The 15,068-nt window shown below is 45.7% G+C and overlaps 1 protein-coding gene and 1 long non-coding RNA gene across 2 annotated transcripts; one reads left to right on the top strand and one right to left on the bottom strand.

The window, feature by feature from the left end:
* Positions 1–624: 624 nt before the first annotated feature.
* Positions 625–3,511, bottom strand: LOC129006417 (uncharacterized). The gene is made up of 4 exons (XR_008491991.1): positions 3,387–3,511; positions 2,570–2,741; positions 1,661–1,864; positions 625–910 (listed from the first exon to the last, which is right to left on the bottom strand). It is a non-coding gene; the product is annotated as an uncharacterized LOC129006417 (long non-coding RNA).
* Positions 3,512–4,984: 1,473 nt separating this feature from the next.
* On the top strand, positions 4,985–6,656 carry DUSP23 (dual specificity phosphatase 23). Its single transcript, XM_054456650.2, has 3 exons — positions 4,985–5,146; positions 5,227–5,495; positions 6,271–6,656. Exons 2-3 carry the CDS (start codon positions 5,229–5,231, stop codon positions 6,454–6,456), a joined length of 453 nt encoding a protein of 150 aa, XP_054312625.1. The 5' UTR covers positions 4,985–5,146; positions 5,227–5,228; the 3' UTR covers positions 6,457–6,656.
* Positions 6,657–15,068: the final 8,412 nt, after the last annotated feature.

The raw sequence follows: 15,068 nt of genomic DNA, 5'->3' as shown, positions 1-15,068 counted from the left end.
TATGTTCTGCAACAGTATACAAATCACAAATTTTTCAACAAGACAAAAAAAAGAGAAACAAGGAAAAGCTATCAGTGCCATCTTGTGGAAAGACCTATATTAAAATGTCCAAGGTAATCTGGCCACACCCCAGACCATTTCAGCGCCTCTACACCCAAGGCTGACACACATCCAACTGACACCAGGGTAGCTTCACTGTTTGTTTGCAGGTAATGGTTCTGGTAGAGGCTCCATTCTAATTGTTTGTTTCTTGTGCAATGACCAATCGTTAAATAATTTGTATATCATCTATAACCGTACAAATACCACAGCAACCTATACCTCCAACACCATACACACACAAAACTCATGCCCAGACTACTCTGGTTGGTTCCCCCACAGACAGCATGGTTCTCCAAATATGGAAAATTTGCATTGACCTATCACAACATTCCTGCATACACACACTTAGACCACAACTGCTTACAGTATAATTCTTTCTTTTTGAATTAACCTTGTTTTAATTTTATTTTACTTCTTGAATATATTGTAAGTTATTTTTCTTCTTTCCTTCAAACTGAATATTTTTATCTATATTAGTTACATATTACCACATAATAAATCACCCAAAACTTGATGGCTTAAAAGAATAAATATTTATTATCTCACAGTTTCTGTAGGTAAAGAATTCAGGAGAGGTTTAGCTGGGTTGTTCTGGCTCAGGGAATCCATGAGGCTATAATCAAGATGTTGGGTAAATCATCTAAAGTCTTCATGGGCTGGAGAATTCACTGCAACAATAGTGAGCCACTGACTTGATAGTTAGTAGGAGGCTTCAGTTCCTCACCACATGGATCTCTCCACACGGCTGCTTGAGAGTTCTCACAACATGGCAGCTGGCTTCTTCCCAAAGCTTCCCATGGCAGGCCTTCTTTCCAAGAGAGAACAAGGCAAAAATTAAGTATTTTATGATGCAGCCTAGGAAGTCACACACCACCATTTACACAATATCTTACTGGTTGCAAAAATCAGCCCTATCAATGTGGAAAAGCATTACACAGGCATGAAATGACTCATTGGGTACCATCTTGGAAGCTAGCTGCCATACCATTTCTTCTTAGGTTCAATTTCCGGATCATCGAATCTTAGGTGTGAAGTGTGTTTAGACATTAAAAAATCAGAACACTGAGGACACTGAGAATTCTGACTGTAGTCCAAGGGCCACAGGAACCTGAACCCAAGAAATCCTTTGCATTGGTGGAACACAGGGACCTAGCTGGAGGAAGAAATTCTCTGACTCTAGTTGCATCCCTAATTGCCACTAGCATCAAGCCAATCAGGGGACTGGGGCTTCAATATAAACAAGAACTAAGTCAAAACATTCTTATCAACTGGAAAAAGGGAAGCTGGGATGCCCTAAAAAATGTTCTGTTGAGCCTTATTTTTTACTTTTAAATTCAGGGGTACATGTGAAGAATGTGCAGGTTTGTTACACACGTAAAAGTGTGCCATGGTGGTTTGCTGCACAGATCATCCCATCACCTAGGTTTTAAGCCCAGCATCCACTAGTTATTCTTCCTGATGTTCTCCCTCCCCCATTCCCCACCCCAGACAGGCCCCAGCATTTGTTGTTCCCCATCCCCATGTGTCCATGTGTTCTCATCATTCAGCTCCTACTTACAAGTAAGAATATGCAGTATTTGGTTTTCTGTTCCTGTGTTAATTTGCTGAGGATAATGGCTTCCAGTTCCATCCATGTCCCCACAAAGGAATGATCTCATTGCTTTTTATGGCTGTATCATATTCCATGGTGTAAATGTACCACATTTTTTTTATCACTGATGGGCATTTAGCTTGATTCCGTGTCTTTGCTATTGTGTATATGCTGCAATAAGCATATGGTGCATGTATCTTTATAAAAGAATGATTTATATTCCTTTGGGTATATACTCAGTAATGGGATTGCTGGGTCTGCTGAGCTTTTCATTGGACAGTAGACAAAATGGAAAGAAAAATCCCTCTCTTCATAAGACATTTCTGCTAGTTCCAACTCAAGCTTATCTTCACCCCACTGACTTCTTTTGCACTGGTTTTTACTGCACAATTAGCTTTTTAATATGTATTATCTGATTGTCTTTGATGAGCAATTTAGTACTTTATTATATGTCCTGAGAATAATTGCATCAGAGTCTAAATCCCCCCCAAGGATGTTGTAAATTCCTTGAAGTCAGGGAAATTTCTTAAGCTTATTACTCAGCCCACCATCAGTGTCAATAGATTGTTCTCCAGGAACACGGCCCCTCCAGCACACTCAAATACACATGCCATCACACACATGCACACTACAGGAGCAGTGCTCTATAAAGAACAAGCTTTATCTGTCCCATTTCACAAAAATAGTAATTAAACATAGCCAAGATCACACTGACACAGCCATTCTTTATTGAAATGCATAGTCAAGTAAAAAATACACTTCAGAGAAATACTACCCAATACTCAACACAGTCCTCAAACTTGTGCATTTAAAAAGAATTACAAATACACATTGCCACATGATCTGACAGACTCACATTCACTCCTAGAAATGTACCTTCACAGTCTTGCCAATGCATTCTACTTATTAATTTCCCGTTCATTTGTTTATTTAACATTTTGAGCCCTGTGCCTCAGGCTCCGTATTAGATGTGTGGAATTCAAAAATGGAACAATGCATTCTTGCCTCCTGTGCAAACAAGTATCCTCAATCCAATGAAATTACTGTACTGGAAAGACATATTTATACAAGGTGAGATGGGAGAAAAAAAAAAAAAAAAAGCCTAAATCTTCCTGAGGGTCAGGTAACTCTGTACAGAGGAGAGAATAAAAGAAGGTCAGTATCACGTATGTGGGCAGACAAGGAGGTGGTTAGTTGCAGAAGTCCTGTTAATTGCAGAAGTCTGAACCAGGAAACCATCAGAGAGGGTTTTTCCTTACAGTTTGAGGCCCCCTGGGCCCAAAACAAAACATCATATGGCACCCTTGACATATGGCACCCTTGACAAAGCTTAAGGCAGGGACCCTGGGCCCTTTCCACTCTGGGTCTGCTGGAAGGGAAGGGCAGAGCTTCCTAAAAAGGGAGCCAACTGGCCTCTCCACACGGAGGCCCTAATGGTTTGATGGATGCACTGCTAGCCCTGCAGAAACCCACAAGAGGGAGAGAATCACTGTTAGGGAACTCAGGGAAGAAGAAGATCTCGGTCTCCCAAAAAAATTTTCTCCTTCTGGAGAATATAGGCTTCGAGCTGGATATCAAGGAGGCAAAGACGGGGCACATAGGAGGGTAGGGAGTGAAGTGGAAAGTTCCCTGATGAGTAGGGGAAGCAAAGAAAGGAGAATAAGGCAAAGGGACTAAGAAAAGATTAACTTACAAGAACAAGTGCTAGAGTCTTGTCTCCAGAGGTAGTGCAACCAGAAATCCTGAAGAGCAGTTAGATTGAGAAGAGAAGTGGGAGGTCAGGGGGTGGGGGGAAGAGGTGACTGGTGGCTGAGAGGCCATGGCTAGGAAAGAGAGAAAGGAATAAACTGGGAAGGGCTGGTAACATTGATAGGAATTTATGTAGGAAATGAGAGTGCAAACAGGAAGGGCTTAATTAGGGCTGTGATTGTCTGGAAGGAGAAAAAGGGGAGATTTGGCAGCTCCTGGAACCTGGGGAAAGTAATTGTCTGGGTAAATGGTAAGTGTACTTCCTACAGGGTCAGAGCAGGCTTTGATCTTTAGGAGAAGACAAATTGCTTTCCATCTTGCTGAAGCCAAAGGCTTAAATGGTCAAACGTGTGTCATAGGTAGGTGCAAAGGGAAGGAAATATAATACATCCTCATGGCCAAGTACCCTGGGCTTGGATCACTGTGTCCTTGGCCAAGTTAACCAACTTCTTTAAGCTTCCAATGATTCATGTACAAAAAAAGATACAAAAATACCTTTCACATGTGGTTCTTCCAGAAAGCGCTTGGCACAGGGCCTGGTACATAAACAAATTCAATAAGGGTTAACTATTTTCATAATTACAGTTAGTCTGCATCGCTAGAAGCACATTATTCAAATGAGGATATGGACTGGTCAGATGACAGTGGAAACGGTGTTCAGATCTAGGGGCCCCCACCTAGTAAGAACAACACTAATCAACTCTAGCCTGCCCAGGGGACAGTGACCCAGAGAACTAGGAAACTTTGAAAAATGAAGAAATATGAAATACTAATAAAAATTAAGAAAACCCACAAGCGTTTAACCCAGATAATATTTGGGGACATGAGGGGGTTATGTGAAGAGAAAACAATGTTCCATTTAACTTTAGGAAATGGCGGTGTTATTAAAGATTTTGGAGGCATTAGTCATCATCCTTTGGTCAAGTTTATTAACCTCTCCAGTGCCTCTGTTTTTTCATCCATAAAATGGGATTCATTAGATCACCTATCTTATAAGATTACTGTGGCAATTAAATGAGTCAGTATGTGTTAAGTGCTGAGAAGACCATCTAGCACATAATAAATGCTCAATAAGTCCTGAGGAGCAACTGGATTGACAGGAGAAGTGGGGGTTGACTGTTGGTGCTGGTTATTATTATTACTATAATTATTACCCTGGGTAAGTTTTTAATAGTTCCAGCAATGAAAAAATGAGAATAGCCTCCTGTGCAGCAGTAACTAAAAGTCGCTGATAACGACGAGTCAGTCATTAGAGAGGAGACTCCTCGTCCTGGGAGAAGGCCGATTTGTCATCTCTTAAACCCCAGGGCATCCAGCGTGAAGGAGGTAGAACTAGGCCGGCCCGCGCGGAGGCAGGCGCAGGCGCCAGTGACGCAATGACTGCAACATGCCGCTAGGGTGCAGCAGAGCCCGGCCCCGGGTTGTTCCATCCGCAGCAAACAATTCCTAACTCGCTCCAGGTCTTCCTTCTTAGCTGAGTGGGTTGAACCCCGCGGAAGTAACCCCGCCCATTATGATGATCCAGCCAATCACCGCGTGATCTGCTCGGACGGGGCGGGATCGCGGCGCTTCCCTCCGTCGCTCAGAGACTGGGTTCCGCGTTCCAGCCCCGCCCCAGGCTCTGGGCCAATCCGCGCGGCTGGGCAGAGCGTCCCCGAGGGCGGTGCCCCGCAGACCACGTGGCCCGGGAGGCGCCGAGGCCAGGTAGGTGGTGGGTTACTTGGCCCGGAGCGGGGCTGGTGAGCCTTGCTCCCCGTGACCCGCTGTCCTGTGCCCTCTCCCAGCGATGGGCGTGCAGCCCCCCAACTTCTCCTGGGTGCTTCCGGGCCGGCTGGCGGGGCTGGCGCTGCCGCGGCTCCCCGCCCACTACCAGTTCCTGTTGGACCTGGGCGTGCGGCACCTGGTGTCCCTGACGGAGCGCGGGCCCCCTCACAGCGACAGCTGCCCCGGCCTCACCCTGCACCGCCTGCGCATCCCCGACTTTTGCCCGCCGGCCCCCGACCAGATCGACCGCTTCGTACAGATCGTGGACGAGGCCAACGCACGGGGAGAGGTCAGCGGGCGGGGTCAGCGCAGGGAGGGAGGTCCCTGGAAGGTCAGCGGGGGACACGGGCGGAGCTGGGGAGACCGGGCCTGGAATAACTTAGCTGGGCTCGGGGAGGCAGACAGTAGGGCCGGGAAGCCAGTGCCGGGGAGGGAAGCGCTAAACGGAAGGAACTAAAGAGAGGGCGAAGCAGTGCGAGCTGGGCTTGAGGAGAGGCAGTGAAAACCAGCTAATACTGTGAGTTGAGAAGAAGGGTGTGGACAGACACCTGGGAGAGGTGGAGGTTGAAGTCAGGTGGAGGCTGTTTACCATTTTCTAGAGTAAAGCTGTCCAAATATAATGGAACCTAAGTGGCTCCACGTAATGTTAATTTTTCTAGCAACCGCATTCTTAAAAAGCAGGGAAGCAGATAAAATTAACTTTGTTGATCTTAATGAGATATTTTCACTCTTTTTTCTACACCTCTTCATACCCTGTTGCGTTTTTCACACTACATCTCAATTTGCACTAGCCACATTTCAAGTACACAGTAGCCACAGTAGTCGTGGCTACTGGCTTCTGTATTGAACACCACAGGTGGAGGGCTGTGCGGAGGTGGACAGCTCTTGAACCAGCCACTGCAGAGGCCTCCTAGCCACCTAGTGCAGGGACAGCCCTCCCTGACTTTGCTGCACAGCCCTGGACCTGGCACAGAAGAAGGAGCTGTGGGGAGAACCAAGTGAGAGGCAGGAAACAGTTGTGGGTGAGGGAGTTGAATGGCACCCATCGAGCCCCATCTTCGTAGGCTGTGGGAGTGCACTGTGCTCTGGGCTTTGGCCGCACTGGCACCATGCTGGCCTGTTACCTGGTGAAGGAGCGGGGCTTGGCTGCAGGAGATGCCATTGCTGAAATCCGACGACTACGACCCGGCTCCATCGAGACCTATGAGCAGGAGAAAGCAGTCTTCCAGTTCTACCAGCGAACGAAATAAGGGGCCTCAGTACCCTTCTACCAGTCCCTCACTCCCCTTCCCCATGTTGTCGATGGGGCCAGAGATGAAGGGAAGTGGACTAAAGTATTAAACCCTTTAGCTCCCATTGGCTCAAGACACTGAAGTAGCCCACCCCTGCAGGCAGGTCCTGATTGAAGGGGAGGCTTGTACTGCTTTGTTGAATAAATGAGTTGTACGAACCAGGGCACGTTGCATGGTACTTTATAAAGCATTCCCACACATCAACTTATTTCAGCCTCACTGTAGTCCTGTGATACAGGAAAGACAGATGGGCCATCTCTGTTCTTTGGATGAGGTGGGCAAAGCTCAGAGAGGCCCATCTTCACACTTCTAGAAAGTGGAAGGATGGGCCAGAATAGCAACACATGTCTTCAATCCCTTGAAGATGCTGAAATGCTGTGTATCTGTTTCCTGACAATATTTGATGTGTTTTCTGGGGGAGCTAGTCAATTAAAAGGATTCAGGTCCAGAGTAGCCTGGCCTCCTGGCATTCCCAGGTCTCTGATGCTCACAGGCCAGGAGGCCCCTCTGGGTAGGCCCACCTGCTGCACACATGTCACCCTTGTTTATCTGGGGGTAGAGACAGCCTGGATGTCGCACTCACAGATAACCACCATCTCCATCTCCCCAGGGCTGGTCACCTCTTACCAACCTCAGGTGCTGCTCAGCTCATCTGGACTCTCTGGCCCATTCTGCTGCCCCACAACCTCAGGCCAAAGGACATGAGAACAGAGCCAATCTAGGCAATTGCGCAGAGCAGATATTTAACAATTAAATGAAGAGTTCCAGGGCTCTAAATCTTGGCCATGTTTCTCAGATATTATCTCCAGTTATCCCCTATTGGACCCCATTCTGCCCCCCTGTTGGGCCCCGTTTTGCCAGCACCACTACACTTTTGACTTACGAGAGATGGGAAGAATGGCATATATCCGCCCAATGGACTCTTTGCTGTAGGTCTGCCTGTGCTCTTTTCTGCAATAGCAGGCTGAATAAGATAGAAATTCACCATAGAATGTGTGAGTTCCTGTACATACCTGTATGAGTTCTGTTAGATCTGGAGGCCACACAGTGGAATGAGACATAATTCCTGCTCTCAAGAGCTCAGCCTGTTGGAGAAGATGGTCACAGATAAGAGTCCACCACAGACAATGGATGCTATTGTAGACATGCATTCCAGTTCCAGTGGAGACATAGAAGAGTGGGGAGTCAAGGGGTCCCCTGTAGATCTCATCTTTTGTATCATAGACCAGAGACAGGCCTAGCCAACTGGTCCTCCTTTCTGCTGCTCTCCCCCTTCCACCACTAACCACCCAGTTCATCCCTGTCCAACTCAACCTTAAACAGATATCAGCTGAAGTCTTGCCAATCTAAGGCCATAAGATGCCCTCTCCCCAGTTTTCCTTTATTTGTCAAATCTGAGTGATCAGTTCCTTCAAGCTTAGTCCCCACCTAGCCTACTCAGGTGAGGATGTCTCCCAAAGAGAAGAAACCCACACATTCCAGGCATTCCAGCTGCAACAGAGGAATGAGAATGCAAATAGAGGATGCACTGAAACCCTTACCCTCCAGTCACCGAAAGTTCTGTCTACCCTGCTCTCCCCCATTCACCCCTCCCCCAACAGTATGGCCCCATTCCGTTTCTGATGCAAACCAGAACATCTTCCAAAGGGGTGTGTGTGTATTTTCATGTGAAGGGAGTAGGGCATGAAGGGTGTGAATGGGCCACTTCCTGAACCCCTCCCCTCCAGTCTGAGGGCTTACCAGGATGGAGAGAGAGAGAGAGAGGTGTGAAGCATGAAGCTTCCCCAAGTTCGTGTCTCCACTCTGATCCTCACCTGCTAGGCCATACAGCCAATCCTTGCCCTTTCTGCCTCTGTTCCTGTGTCACTCCATCCTCCCCACATCTCTGCACTGTGGAAGAGGAATATGCCCTTCCCTTCTTCCCAAGGCTCCTGCAAAGGAAACAAAATTTTTCTAACCCCATTAAAGCCCTGTGTACTGCCTCCATCCCCATAATTTAAGCAAGTCTCCTCTGCCTCAAGAGTGCCTTAGGGAAATACACATATAATTAAGTGCTTAAGGAAACTGCTTTTTAAATAAGTAAGAGTTGGCTTGAAATGAAAAACTCTGCCCTTATCCTTCCATCTACCTGGTGGGTTAGCCTGTGGCTTCCTTTGGGCTCATTTCCACTCCCAATTGTTTTTGTCTTCTCACCAAGCCCTCTTATGTCTATGGCTACCAATAAGGGGTAACAGACTAGCCATGTCCCTTCCCTTTCTACGCTGAGATAGATGATCAGTGCCACCATCTAAAAAGAACATTCGCCTGAAACCAGGATATCTCAACTATTGACATTTGAAAGTGGGTGCTTTCTTTGTTGTTGGGGCTGTCTGTGCATTGTTGGATCTTTAGCAGCTTGCCCGGCCTCTATTCACCAGATGCCAGTAGGATACCCCTCCTCCCCCCAGTTGTGACAACAAAAATGTCTCTAGACATTGCCAGATGTCCCCTGGGGGAGCAAAATCAGCCTCAACTGAGAACTGCATCAGACCAACAAGCACTGGATGCAGTCATTGGCTTTCATTTCCTCTGGGAGTGGAGGTGGGAACATACTTGGTAATGTCTCCTGTGGATGCACACATCTTAATAGGACAGAAAGGACCAACTCAAACCTCCTACCTTTTCAAGCAATGTCTGGTAGCCATCCCTGGTCCCTCAGCCTTTTTCCTGGCTGGTTTCCCAAGACAGTGATAGACACCACTAACTTTCCATATTCAGGAGACTTTGATTCTCAATGAGCTGCTGATGGGCACAGCTGCAGTAACATCTACTCCCATCCCCATGTTTTTTTACGTTTAATTCATGTTTATTCTCTGGTACGTGATCAGAGTTCTCTGCTGAACGGAGGCTTCTCTATCTGGAAAACATCCCTTCATATCATTTGGGCTCTGCAGTAGTCACCTCTTGGGTTCCCCTTTGAGAAAATTATCCAGTTGCAGAAACAACTGGAAGCAGGTCAGAAGGAGCACCAGCCTTAAACCTTAACCTTAACAAGCACCTTCTCTAAGAAGATTCCTCCTCGGTTCTGGATTCCATGACCACCTCACAAGCCATGTATCCCAACATAGGTGTCCTGCTGCAGAGAGGACTGGAGTGGGGAAATAGGCCACACACTGCATACACTGAGGCTGGCACACACCTCTCTTGGAGCTATACTTGGTCATCACCCTTACATCCTGACCCATTCATAACACGTGGGGCTCCTGTCCACAGGAGGCTCATCACTGCTGTTCCTCTGGCTGAGGAGGTCCCACCTGCCCCCCATTATCCCCAAGATCTAGTCTTCCCGGGGCAATGGTAAGCACATTACCTGGGGCGGAGATTTGATCCAAACCATAAACCATTTCCCAGAATGAACTGCACCCGTGTGCCAAGCTTCAAATCAAATGTTCTGCTGTCTGTATCCTGCCATTCTTTCTGAGATTTTGGTCTCACAGGATTGCTTTGTCACAAAACAATGTCAATTACCGCAAATGTATTTTGCATTTTGTCATGACCGTACTTTTCTTACTTATAGGATCATAATTGCCATCATTTACAAAGTGCTTACCATGTAGCAGGTGTTTTACATACATTGTGTTATATTATTTTATCCTTACAACTCTGCAAGTCATGTATTTCCCCCTTTTTATAGATGAAGGGACTGAGATTTAGAGAGATAAATAACATGCCCAAAGCCACACACTGTTGATGGAGCTGAGATACAAACTCAAGTTGTAACTTCAGAGCTCATGTTTCTTTGGCCAGGCATCCCACTTGCCAAGACTTTTCCTGGTTTCAGCCCACAAAGGCATCTGCCTTCATGATTAGAGCTTGGCCTCATGGGCCGTCTCATCAACATGGCTTCCAATGACCACCCTTTTTATTCTCTTAGGAAGCCAAAGAACAACGCTGCATCTGACACTCATGTCAATAGCACCTGAATTATGTTCTTCTCCTTAAAATGTGGCCCAGTGACATTTTGAGCTGGATGATAAAAAATACAAATAAATTAAAAATGTGGCCTGAGTATTTAAGAGCAAAATAGTGACACTGATCTATCAGGGTGGTTCTCTCACATCCACTATTATCTAATTCAAAGCAAACAGATATCCTTATCTGGCATGACAGTCTTAAGGCATGTGTGTCTGGTATCAAGCCCTCAGAAATGTCTTTTTATGTCTGATGATTTACTGAAAACCATAATACCCTTTCTGTTTTCTTGTTGCTTGAGCCCTTAATGCATGCCAGGCACTGTGCCAAATGCTTTACAGACATTATCTCATTCCATCCTCAAAAAAAAAAGAAAAAGAAAAAACAAAACAAAACAAAAAATACCCTGTGAACAAAGCATTACAATAACCAGTGCACAGATGGATAAACTGACCCAGAGAGTTTAGGTGATCTTCCCACAGTCACCGAGTTGAGCAGGATTCAAACTTTGGGCTGTCTAGCTGTAAACCGACAGTTGCCTTCCCTCTTGGGAGCAGAGAGAATAGACTTTATTGTAATTAGAAAATATATAACAGCATCTCGTATTCCCCAGAACGGAGTCATCTGGACTCACAGGGCCATCGATGGAGCTCTCCAGTCACACGGCTTCCCCAGCACTGCTGCTCAATGTTCAGTGGCATAACTCTGACTTGGGAGTGTGCAGGCTGCCAGCACAGTCATCATCTCTATCAGGCTTCTGCCTCAAGCCTCCAACACCATCAAAAATATAATCCCCTGTTGACTTAGAAATGAATTACATAAGCACTTCTTCCATTACTTTAAAATTTTTCTCTGGCTATTATGGATTCGAGGCATGCTCTTGAGAAGTCAGCATGCTTGTCCAAGCAAGCAGAAATTTAAGAAACACTTTGGTGCACGTCCATGCCTGAAATTGATGACTTATTTCCAACCCTGGTAACAGAGTTTCTTGTGCCAATAAATTGCTTAAATTGCTTTGACAACTCTTTCACCCTATTTTTCCACTGACTTACTCTGTCACCATAGATATATAATCATGAAATAAATTAGTGATGTTTTCAATGTGTGGCATTCAGTATGGCAAACAGTTCTGGGATTGTTTCCCTGCTAGCTTTTGTCAACAAAAAGAGTCAAACTCTAAAATATTTTAAGAGATTTACTCTGAGTCAAATATGAGTGACCATGGCCCGTGACACAGCCCTCAGGAGATCCTGAGAACATGTGCCCAAAGAGGTCAGGGTAAAGCTTGGTTTTATACATTTTAGGGAGGCACAAGACATCAATCATCAATCAAATGCATTTAAGAAATACATTGATTTGGTTCAGAAAGGTGGGACAACTCAAAGCAGGTGGGGAGGGGGCTTCCAGGCTACAGGTAAATTTAAACATTTTCTGATTGACAATTGGTTGAGTTTGTCTAAAGACCTGGGATCAATGGAAAGGAAATGTTCAGGTTAAGATAAAAGATTGTGGACCGGGCACAGTGGCTCGCGCCTGTAATCCAGCACTTTGGGAGGCCAAGGTGGACGGATCACGAGGTCAGGAGTTGAAGACCAGCCTGGCCGACATGGCAAAACCCCGTCTCTACTAAAAATACAAAAATTAGCTGGGCGTGGTGGCATGTGCCTGTTATCCCAGCTACTCGGGAGGCTGAGGCAGAAGAATTGTTTGAACATGGGAGGCGGAGGTTGCAGTGAGCAGAGATGGCACCATTGCACTCCAGCCCGGGCAACAGGGTGAGACTCTGTCTCAGAAAAAAAATAAATAAATAAAAAAAATAAAAAGATAAAAGATTGTGTATACTAAGGTTCTTCTGAAATCTTACAGTGGCTGCTCTTAGAGATAATAGATGACAAATGTTTCCTATTCAGGCCTTTAAAACATACTAGATTCTTACTTAATCTCTTCAGGATTGGGGGGCCTGGAAGAAAAAGATCTAGCTATGTTAATAGAGATTCTTTACAGATGCACACGTCCCCCCACAAAGGACAGCTTTGCAAGACCATTTCAAAATATGGCAAAGAAACATGCTTTTGGGGTAAAATAGTTTGACCTTCTTCTTTGTCACATAATGTTATGCCAGAGTCACATTGGAAAGTAAGTCACAGTATATAGGGCTAAATATAACCCATCTGATGAGAATTTGTGGTTTGAAGGTCATAACACCCCAGGCCCCTTAGATAAGAATTTGGGCAAGTTAAAAAAAATCAGAGCTCAGTCCTCATTTTTTAAATTATTATTGTTTTTATTTTTCTTTTTTGAGATGAAGTCTCACCCTGTCGCCCAGGCTGGAGTGCAGTGGCACAATCTTGGCTCACTGCAACATCCACTTCCTGGGTTCATGTGATTCTCCTGCCTCAGCCTCCCGAGTAGCTGGGACTACAGGCACCCACCACCACCACGCCCGGCTAATTTTTTGTATTTTTAATAGAGATGGGGTTTCGCCGTGTTAGCCAGGATGATCTCGATCTCCTGACCTCGTGATCCGCCTGCCTCGGCCTCCCAAAGTGCTGGGATTACAGGCGTGAACCACCGCGCCTGGCCAGTCCTCACTTTTACAGTAAACACACCACTGAATCTTCTTTAATAATATACATTGAGCGTTAGTGACTCTACTCCAAACTCAAAGGGACCCCATGGGAAATATTAATCCATGCACCATCCCACAGGTGACACCACTTATCTTCTTCGCTAGATTTTGTGTGCCCTTGGGCTCCCCCGCCCCAATGAAATTCACTGATTTGCATGTTTTCCTAGGTGCACTTCCTGAGATCTAGCTGGGGCTGGGTGCAGCCTAGAGCCGTGGAGTAGAATTAAAGTAGCCACACGGATCAAGCCTGCAGGCAGAACCATGCCATTCTTGACCACGACCTGTAAGGACCTACGGAATCCAATCATTTTCTTCATCTCCTTCCTCACCTTATATACTCCTCTCTCCCACAGGCTTTGTTCTCTTCTCTCTGCCTGTGTTGGGGGTCCGCAGAACCACTCTCAGGTTGGATGTTTTGCTAGAAGGACTCACAGAACTCAGAAAAGCTGTTATACTGTTTTCTTTCCTCTCAAATTATTACCCTGTCTTGATATACTCTCGATTATAGTATATTACAATGAAAAGAAATGGGTTAAAATCAACAAAAAAGAAAGGTACAGCCCGAGTACAGTGGCTCACGCCTGTAGTCCCAGCACTTTGGGAGGCTGAGGCAGGTGGATCACGAGGTCAGGAGATTGAGACCATCCTGGCTAACACGGCGAAACCCCATCTCTACTAAAAATACAAAAAAATTAGCCAGGGTGGTGGCACGTGCCTATAGTCCCAGCTACTCGGGAGACTGAGGCAGGAGAATCTCTTGAACCCCTGAGGCGGAGGTTGCAGTGAGCCAAGATCACACCACTGCACTACTGCCCTCCTGCCTGGGCGACAGAGCGAGACTCCGTCTCAAAAAAAAAAAAAAAGAAAGAAAGAAAGGTACATACAGCAGAGTTCGGAAGAAACTAGGCACGAGCTTCCAGTTGTCCTTTCCCAGTAAAGTCACATGGACAGTGCTTAATTCTTCCAGCAACAATATATGACAGCACATACAAAATACGGCCAACCAAGGATGTTCACCTGAGCCTTGATCTCCAGCATTTTGTGTTTAGTTTAGTTCAGTTTAGTTTAGTTTAGTTTAGTTTAGTTTAGTTTAGTTTAGTTTAGTTTAGTTTTGTTTTGCTTTGTTGGGGTAGCAGGGGGTCAGTCACATAGACATGCAGCATTCACATAACTGAGTCTCCAGCTCCAACACAGGTCAGACTGAAACAACATGGCCCAAAGCAGCCTAGGCATATAAAAACAGGTGCTCACCATAACTCACATTGTTAGCAGAAATGATCTGGCCTGGCTCATGGTCTCAGGTATACAAAGACACTCTTACCATGCAGGATATTTCAAGGGTTCAGAGGTCTCAGAAGCTAATCAAGGGCAGTCTCAACGACCTTTGGAATGTGCAGGGTTTGGGCAGTCCAGGGCTGCTGAGTTGATCTTTTACTGCACACTACTCCACACTACTTTTCCTGCATACTTTTTGTGCCCTCTCCACGTGACAGTCTGGGCAGGTGGGATGCTTTTGCTTTCCAGCTCTTTGCCTAGCTCCTAACTCCTACTGACCCCTACTGGTCATAGTTTAAACATCACTTTTTCAGGAAAAGGTTTCCAACAGGCCCCCATGTATTCCCAAAGTATCTGTCCTACTTTGAGGCCCTTTGCTCACCAATAATAATTCATTTAGTCATTTGATGTTTCTCTGTATGCTGCTACAGTCTAAGGACCATGTGCATACCTCTAGCACAGTACAATGCCTGGCACATCAATACTCAATAAACAGATGATGACTGACTAACTGATGTGCTGTCACCTTGGTATCTGCACATAGGTGAATAAATGGGGAGAAAATAATAAATCTAGGGAATGGATAATCTAGTGGAGGAATACATGACATATGTACCCTCCTAAGTGTAAATGCAAAGTTGGATACAATTAGCCAATATGCAATGCATAAATACGTAAGCAATGGGATAGTGATTAAAGAGATAAGAGGAGTGAA

This window comes from Pongo pygmaeus, chromosome 1, assembly GCF_028885625.2.
Source record: "Pongo pygmaeus isolate AG05252 chromosome 1, NHGRI_mPonPyg2-v2.0_pri, whole genome shotgun sequence".
In the NCBI taxonomy this organism is placed as follows: domain Eukaryota; kingdom Metazoa; phylum Chordata; class Mammalia; order Primates; family Hominidae; genus Pongo; species Pongo pygmaeus.
The sequence above is the reverse complement of the archived record's forward strand: the minus strand, read 5'-3'. Positions and strand labels throughout refer to the sequence as shown.

Excerpts from the sequence above, each read along its gene's own strand:
- DUSP23 (XM_054456650.2), top strand. The coding sequence starts at position 5,229 with ATGGGCGTGCAGCCCCCCAACTTCTCCTGGGTGCTTCCGGGCCGGCTG. Across the intron at positions 5,496-6,270 it reads AGGCCAACGCACGGGGAGAG|GCTGTGGGAGTGCACTGTGC; the intron begins GTCAGCGGGCGG and ends CCATCTTCGTAG.